We start from the raw sequence: 8,660 nt of genomic DNA on the forward strand, positions 1-8,660 counted from the left end.
CATCAGCACAGGAAGAGTGGGAAATAAGCTCTCACCCATACGTGGAATTGGCAGTAGACATAAAATGAGTGTTGTGTGTATGCAATAAGAAATGCTCTCATGCGTTTGTGGTTATTTAAAAATATATAATCTATACATACAGGGAATAATGTGTTTTTAAAGAATTCTGGTAGAGAGGGAGATTTTTGACCAAAGAAAAGGTTGAAAACAAAAACACAGATGTTTAAACCTTTATATTTTTTGATGTTTGGTCAACACATTTACTTTTTCTGATCTTAGGGCTGTGAAGAGTACCACGATTCACATTGCAATGTGTTAATAGATGGAACACAAAGATGGAAATTAAGTTTCCTGTTAAGAAAATGTGGGGTAGATAGAGAATGGTGTTTGGGAAGGCTAACAAGAGAAGGCTATCCATTGTAGAATGTATACATTTTTTTTTATAAATATATAGAAGTTAACCTCTCCCTAAAACTTTATTACTTGCCCCTACATGGGTGGTGACTGGATCATAACTGTACTGCCTGTACTTGGCACACTCGGCACAAGATGGGTCTAATACTTTAGGGAAATGGTATTGCACTTGTCTTTCCTGATCAGCACATATTTATGAAACCAACTGCAAAATTAGCCTGGATGCAAACTCTTGTATGTATATTCCCAGATTACATTTTGTATATTTATACATGCCGTTGTCTTGAATACAAATGTTTGTGGTGTGTAAGGCATTATTTATGTAATTTTTTGGAATTCATAGTCTGCACCCAAATACAGAGGCACTTATTCCAGTTTGATTATTTTTCCATTTATATTATTTATGTTGAGAGGTGAATAAAGTACTGTATAGCGTTTAACCTGTTGCATGTGTGGTTAATAAGTTCTAAAGGGGAGAACAATTCCTCACACAGTTCACAGTTTACAAACATGTTTCTTGTCTGCATCTTAAAAGACATACGATCTAAATTAAATAGCTGTCATATAGAATACACCATAATCTCTGAAGTCAAAAAAGTAAATAACAATAAAGTGGCAGCAGTGATTTTATAGTTTCTTAGACGTTCCCTTGTGATTTCATGTCTGACCAGAACTTACATTCAATCTCTCCTACAGCTAATCAGACTGATACAGTATAGGGGAATTTTACTTTGTCAGGGCAATCATATAGGTTCTGCCAGATGAGGGCCGACTCCAAAAGTCTTTCTAGCATCAGAATTTAGAGGGAGTGTATTGGCCTTGCATCTCCCGTATTCCCAAAATCACTCTGACTGACTTTGATGGAGAGAAAATGGATATATAAAAGTCATATTGGCATGATCTGCCAACACTTATACATTATGTTGAGATGGGGCTGACTTGTAGGCAACATTGTATATATTTTGATTAGGGGATCTTGAAAGCAGAGCATTGGGTTCTTAAGCTGACTTGAAGGATGAATAATGAAACATTTAAGATTACCAGGTAACAGCATTTGTTTAAGACTTAACATAATAATATTATCACACAGTTGTTGTTTTCTTCATTTGCAGGGAATGACTTTACACAAAAAAGCAGCAGAAGACAGACTTGCTAGCACGGGCTCAGGACAGTCGTTTCTGGCACGACAAAGGCAAGCAACAAGCTCTAGAAGGTCCTACCCTGGTCATGTTCAACCCGCTACAGCGAGGTAGAAGAGACTCATGGGAAATCTTCATCTTGACCTTGTATTGCACATGACAGCATTTCAGGAAATGTAACCAGTGTGCTTTTATTTGTTCCTTATATTTTTACTACAAATCCTAATCACACATAAGTCTTTTCTATGATGTTTATGTTTTAATTTTTTATGTGCCAGAAATGTTTTATTTACCCTAAATTAGATGTAAGAATTTCTGTTTGGTTAATCTCCACTGGAGTTCTAAATACAGAAGGGGTGATGTACCTTGACCCCAGACAGAAGTGCAAGAGCACAAAGGGGCAACAAGCACACCCTACATGCTGTTCTTCTCTGCAGGGCAGAAAGTGCAAAAAACATGGCAACTGCACTTTTGTTTTGCTCCCTGCTCTGCACATAATAAATGACCCCTCTAAAGCCAAGATTGCACACTCCTGCTCTCCATCTCTTTGGTGGCTGGGTTTTACATCATAGCAACTGGAATGCTGTGACTTGCACACCGCTAATTTAAAGCTGTCTGCATAGATTGATCAGATCTACCCTGCAAGGGGAAAGGAATTGCCTCTTTAAAATACCAAACACTCTGATGCGATTGTATGTACATATCAGCATGTGGGCAGGTTTTTCATATTATTGGTATGTTATGGAAAATGAAAAGCCTTGCTCCAGAAATATCTTGTTTTTATGCACAGAATGTAATCAAGGACTTCAGGTATTTAAATACATCCAGCCAAGTTGTTTTTACACTTTGTTGCCACTCTTCATGACAGAGGTTGCTTTATAGCAATTTGTTACACAAGCAGAACCCTCTAATGGTCAGATTCCAGCAGAACCAATCACGTCTTGCATGAACAAAATTCCTACTGAATGTGTGTAAAAGCATATTATAAGCAGTAGTTTGACTGAAAGCAGGAAAATGTACATAACACCAAATGCTTGGTTCCTGGTCAGCTTTATTTGCTGCAAAACTTTGGTGACCCTAGTAAGCAAATGCAGCTTAAAAAAGAGAAACTATTTAATTTTTCGCTCATTCCTGTAAGGAAGGGTTGCACAGTTCAACACGCAGCGTGCTTCCTCTGGTTCTCAATCACTCCAGCAAAGAGTATGCTCAGCACTGGTTACCCATGTAGGCTGCATAAATAATAAAATGAAATAATTGCTCTGAGGAAATGAATATTAAGTTATTATTTTAATTGTTCCTTCTAATTTGTGAAACTTTGCTGGTTTTGTAGATAAAAACCCATGCATGAGTAATGGTCACTTTCCTTTTGCTTAATCTGGGTATGTGTTATCGGTGCCTCTAGGGTTAAGATGGAGTTACACTGACCATCTACTTGATAACATTTAGAACCCACTGGATTTTGTTGTTGCAGTAGCAGCTGCATACGTGCAATAGAGCCCGACATGTAAGTGAATGAATGCTCAGAGTATAGAGAAGTGCAGGGAATACCGCACATTTGCTGAGATTTTGTAGCCTGAAAGTCGTTTCAGTTTGTTGCTTCTGAACAGTTCCTCTGTCTGCCGTTGTTACAGAACTTAATTGCAACAGAGCTGGTAGAATCTTAAAGCTATACTGACTTATGACTGTATGAATTCACTGTGAGGTGAAAAACTGCCATGGTTTTGCTGACCGTTTAACATTTTAAGAATTCCTCTAATTTTGGGAGAGAAAGGTAATCTGCTATCAGAACATCTCCTGGGAAAATACTGAGTGCCAGGTCAGGCAAGATGAGATATATTTTCTACTACATTAACCTGTCCATGGAAAGAATCGTATAGATATATAATGTTTCTAAGAATGTGGAATACTGAAAGTATTCCATGGGCAAGAGGAACCTGGAGTCATTAATAGATAGTTCCATGGCTCTTGGGGAATTTTCAGATTTACTTTAGCCAAGGAAAACTCCTTTTCAGGCAAAATAAAATGTGTGTGTGTGTGTGTGTTTGTTTGTGTGAGTTAAGGGGAAATGTATCTAAAGATGATGCCTTGGTAAATGTGTTCTACTTTTAAAATGAACAGTAAGGACAGAAGATATAAATTAATCTTTACTCTAGAGCTTTAGTGTTTAAGAGCTGATAAAGAAATCCACATGTGTTCATGTCCCTTTCTAACCCTGCTTCACTTGTATTTCCTTTGTACCATCAACAACACCAAGAATTCACCTAACCCATGTAGCATTTTCGTTTTAATCCAAATTCCTGGCTTGTGTTGCTAGTTGCTTATAGGGAACCAACAAGCCAAGTATTTGTATTGCCACCATTCTCCCAGGAAAAGCTGTGGCTAGGGCTAGCAGATCACTTGAAAAATGAAGGGAAATGCCTCAGTTCAGCCCTGTTACATGGATTTATTAGACTTGTTCTTGTGTTTCAAGTGCTCTGGTACCCCTAGTTGTGCCAATAAAAGAACTGCAGTGGTGGGCAGTACGTTCTAGACATTCATGTTTTGTTTTCCATCTAACAAACCTATTGTGCATTACTATTACAAGCCACATGCTTGCAGCCTCATTCATTTTTTTAAATGCATGCTTATGTACTCATGCCATTAACACATTTCCTTTACTTTTCATTTACAGCGATGTGGTTGCATGATCGCAGGCAGGGGCAGCTCGTTGCATGACTTAGCTTATTCCTTTGCTCGGGATGGCATTACCTGCAGGCTAACCAGCTTTTGAGGCGCAGATCTAACATATATTTTGGATATTTTTTCTTTTTTGTGCTTTCATTCCTCATTGCCTCAAGAACCTCCCAGTTGTGGCAAATAATGGCTTAGTTTTATAAACTAACATATTATTTAACAATTTCTGTAATTATCGCCTCTTCTTCCTTGGAAAATTTCTATTTCAATGTTGTACTATAAATCTCTTTTCCTTTAGTAAAAAATGCCCCTATTCACTGATCTGGATAAAGAATAAAATATGAAGATTTGAATACCCCACACATTTATGTTCATTGTGTGCAATATAAGTTTTTGTACTGTTTTCCTTCCATGTTTTGTGTTTAAATTTGTCCACTTAATGGAATGTACATGGAACCACTAGAGCCAAATCAAACCGTACCCTATGGGGTATGGCGTTCATTGTCAGTGCAACTATTTGCGCTTTGTACAACTGAAATACTTACACTTCCCACGCATTTTGAGCATCACAGAGCTATTTGTTTACATGTTCTCGCTCTCTTTTTTTTTTTTTGCTCTACATATGTAATAAGATTTTATCCTAAATTATATATATTGCTGCCTATTGTATGTTAATAATAATTTTCTAATTATACTTGTAATTAATTTGCATATATTTGGCGTCTTAGCTTTTATTTAAACTGGTGCTTATGCTTTAATTTCTTTTGTTTTTCTTAAATATCCTGTATTTATACAAATGTATATGAACTTAGACACAAAGAGCCAATGGCTCAGGTTTGGGTTGTTTTCTGTTTACTGGATAATGAAAGTGGACAGAAAAGCAAAGAGACAACTTCAGTATTATATTGTATCATAAAGCAGATCATTCATATATAATTTTAATGTAAAAAATCTGATCCATTTTTAATGTAAGTTTTTATGTTTTCATAAAATTCATTTCAGTGCGGCCCGATTTTGGTTGACAAAGGTTCAGTCATATCTGTCAGTGACGTTCATGCAAGGGACACACAACTACATTCTGTAAAACCAACCTGTCTTATCTGTGATCATAGGTCTCAGGGTGTGTGGGTAATTATCCAAACATGTGATTATACTAGAATTCAAATCTCATGTAGTATGGGCACCTATGGAGAAACCAACATTGACATTCTCTCAGTTTTAAGATGCGTAAAGACATTTAAAAAGCTACTGGCCTCTTGAGTTTTAATGCCACTATGGCCTCAGTTGGGTCCAAATGATTGTATCATCCCTATTTTTTCCACCACCAGCGCAGTAAACCCCATTTCTTTTTTACCATCTCGCCAAATAAGCAGATTATGGTTACTTTGAAGGAGAACTAAAGCTTAACAAAAAAGTACGGTAGAACTTCAGCACATAATGTTTTGGGCTTCTGTAGCAGGGAATATCTGGGTCTATGCTCCCAGTAGCTCCCTATCTTTTTTCTATTATTCAAAGTGCATGCTCTGTGCAAAAGTTAGTTACTGAGCTTAGGGACCGACTCGCAATATCTTAAATATATAGAATATAAATGTCATAATACAAGGCTGATTAGTAATTAATTACATTACAGCTCAGTAACCAGTGTCATCCTGGTCTAGCCTAATCTCTGTGAGGCTAGAGTTTTATTGTTATTGTAACCTTTTATTACTTAGCTTATCTATTTAGGCCCTCCTCTATTCATATTCCTTTCTATTTCAAACCACTACCTGGTTGCTAAGTTAAATTGGACCTTACCAACCAGATAGCTGCTGAAATTCCAAACTGAAGAGCTGCTAGACAAAAAAGGCAAATAATTCAAAAACTGCAAATAATAAAAACTGAAGACCAACTGCAAATTGTTTCACAATAGCATTTTCTGTATCATACTATGTGTTGATTTAAAGCTGAACAACCTCTTTGAGCTTAGCTTCTCTACAGCTGCCCAGACCACTCTAGCCATTCGTGTCACTGACACTTTTATAACAGGCTTCAAGATGGTGAGGTCCTGTGACAACACTAAAAGCCTGAATCATTACTGTTATAGAGATACAGAAACTTCTGGTGCAGTAAGATCAGTATAGAAAATATGGCATATCTAGCCATATTTGTTTTTATGGTTTAGTTCTCCTTTAGGAGACATGCTTTGCATGGGGAATTGCATGATCAATGTAAACTTTCCCACAGTTTTCATGTGTAGTTAACAGAGAGCGCAGGGCTTGGTGCTGACTGAATTTTGTGTATAACTGTGATCCAGTTGAACACTTAGAAGGGTACAGTTAGTCAGATTATGGTCACACCCGGTTATATTTGTAAAATGATGATCAATTATGGTGCTGGGCATCACCTTCTGACTGCAGGTTGGCCCCAATTCTTATAGATATCATTATGGATAAGACAGTTTGGGCTGACCATTTATTTTGTCAAACAGAATCCGTTGCTATTCATGAAAATAAGGCACAGATTGGCACATTTTTATTTTACTACAAACTATTTTTAAAAGAAAGCTCTGTGTGCCTCCTATTACTATACAAGTAATTGTATCCACGTGTTGTCCGGCAATGGAAAACATTTAGCACCTTCAGTCATTCAGGCATGTGAATCGCCTTCTCTCCATGAAAGGCAAACACCAATTACCCCTAAAGAACAGCAAATAACATATCAGATATCAGAAGTTTGCAGTCTTTTGGCTTTCTTTTCATTGTGTTAAAATGTTTTGTTTTAATTTAGAAGAACATGATATAAATTGGAGGGGAGCCATTTCTTGCCGTTGCCAATCGCATATATACATTGGGTAATAAGTACAGAGATTACGCGCCATTTTGCTTTACTCTCTTTAGGTGAATGTGTTTTTCTTTTGACTTCAGTGACAATTTTTATAAATAGAAAGACAGCCTTAGAAAATACAGTTTGAGTGCAAAGAAAAAATGAGGCAAATCATCTGCTGCCCACTCTAGGATGCCAGGAGCCCTGTTCCAGGCATATCGTGGCACAATGGGGCATATTTCCCAGACATCTCCATGCTCCTTATCTGTTTGTTGGCTCTCGATGACCTAAGTGGCAGCTGAACTTATTTGTAGTACGTCTTAAAAATAAAAAGGCACATAAATTCCAAACCTCCATGTAATAACCACGTCACTGTGCTCAGAGTATCAACAACTTCTCTGTAGGCAATGTTTTTAAGACTGAATTTGTATATAGAAGGGAAATGTACATTTTTCCATTCATGGCTAATGAATTGGGAGACCTGTCTGACACACAGGGTTTAAAGCTTCCAGTGATACCAGAAGTGTACTTTTGTTAAGTAACATGTAAATAAACATTTCTTTAAAAAAGAGCTGTGTGTCTGTTGGTTAATATCCGCTAATAATGTGCAGATACAGCCCACGCGGTTCCGCCAAGATGTCATATGTGGCACTTCAATCCAAGAGCGATGTCTTTGGATGTCACCAGATGCTCTTAATCCTGAATCCTTACAGTTCACATTGAAATCCATGAAGGAACTGGGAAACCCAGGGGAATGACATATTGTGACAGGTAACATAGTAGTAGTAGTAGTAGTAGTAGTAGTAGTAGTAGTAGTAGTAGTAGTAGTAGTAGTAGTAGTAGTAGTAGTAGTAGTAGTAGTAGTAGTAGTAGTAGTAGTAGTAGTAGTAGTAGTAGTAGTAGTAAGCCTAACTTCTAGTTGATCAAAAAACCCCATCCAAAGCCTCTCTAATAAGCCGCAGAGGGGAAAAAATTCCTGACTCCAAGATGGCAATTGGACTAGTCCCTGGATCAACTTGTACTAAGAGCTATCTCCCATAACCCTGTATTCCCTCACTTGTACTGAGAGCTATCTCCCATAACCCTGTATTCCCTCACTTGTACTGAGAGCTATCTCCCCTACCCCTGTATTTCCTCACTTGTACTGAGAGCTATCTCCCCTACCCCTGTATTCCTTCACTTGTACTGAGAGCTATCTCCCATAACCCTGTATTCCCTCACTTGTACTGAGAGCTATCTCCCCTACCCCTGTATTCCCTCACTTGTACTGAGAGCTATCTCCCCTACCCCTGTATTCCCTCACTTGTACTGAGAGCTATCTACCATACCCCTGTATTCCCTCACTTGTACTAAGAGCTATCTCCCATAACCCTGTATTCCCTCACTTGTACTGAGAGCTACAGTATCTCCCCTACCCCTGTATTCCCTCACTTGTACTAAGAGCTATCTCCCATACCCCTGTATTCCCCCACTTGTACTGAGAGCTATCTCCCCTACCCCTGTATTCCCTCACTTGTACTGAGAGCTATCTCCCCTACCCCTGTATTCCCTCACTTGTACTGAGAGCTATCTCCCATAACCCTGTATTCCCTCACTTGTACTGAGAGCTACAGTATCTCCCCTACCCCTGTA

General features: G+C 38.0%; 1 protein-coding gene across 7 annotated transcripts in view; it reads left to right on the top strand.

Annotated features, from left to right (window-relative positions):
- hook3 (hook microtubule-tethering protein 3) overlaps positions 1-7,597 on the top strand; it is a 52,216-nt gene extending 44,619 nt beyond the window's left edge. For 4 of the 7 annotated variants that reach the window (XM_031890242.1, XM_031890245.1, XM_004910905.4 and 1 more), the window contains 2 exons: positions 1,527-1,663; positions 4,225-7,597. In XM_031890242.1, coding sequence (XP_031746102.1) covers positions 1,527-1,663; positions 4,225-4,240 — 153 coding nt within the window. In that variant the 3' untranslated portion in view covers positions 4,241-7,597. Of the gene's footprint in view, positions 1-1,526 lie in introns of all 7 variants that reach the window. The other 3 variants (XR_004219465.1, XM_031890248.1, XM_031890251.1) reach the window with 3 other exon arrangements.
- Positions 7,598-8,660: the final 1,063 nt, after the last annotated feature.

The sequence above is a fragment of the Xenopus tropicalis genome, chromosome 1 (assembly GCF_000004195.4).
Source record: "Xenopus tropicalis strain Nigerian chromosome 1, UCB_Xtro_10.0, whole genome shotgun sequence".
NCBI classification, from domain to species: Eukaryota; Metazoa; Chordata; class Amphibia; order Anura; family Pipidae; genus Xenopus; species Xenopus tropicalis.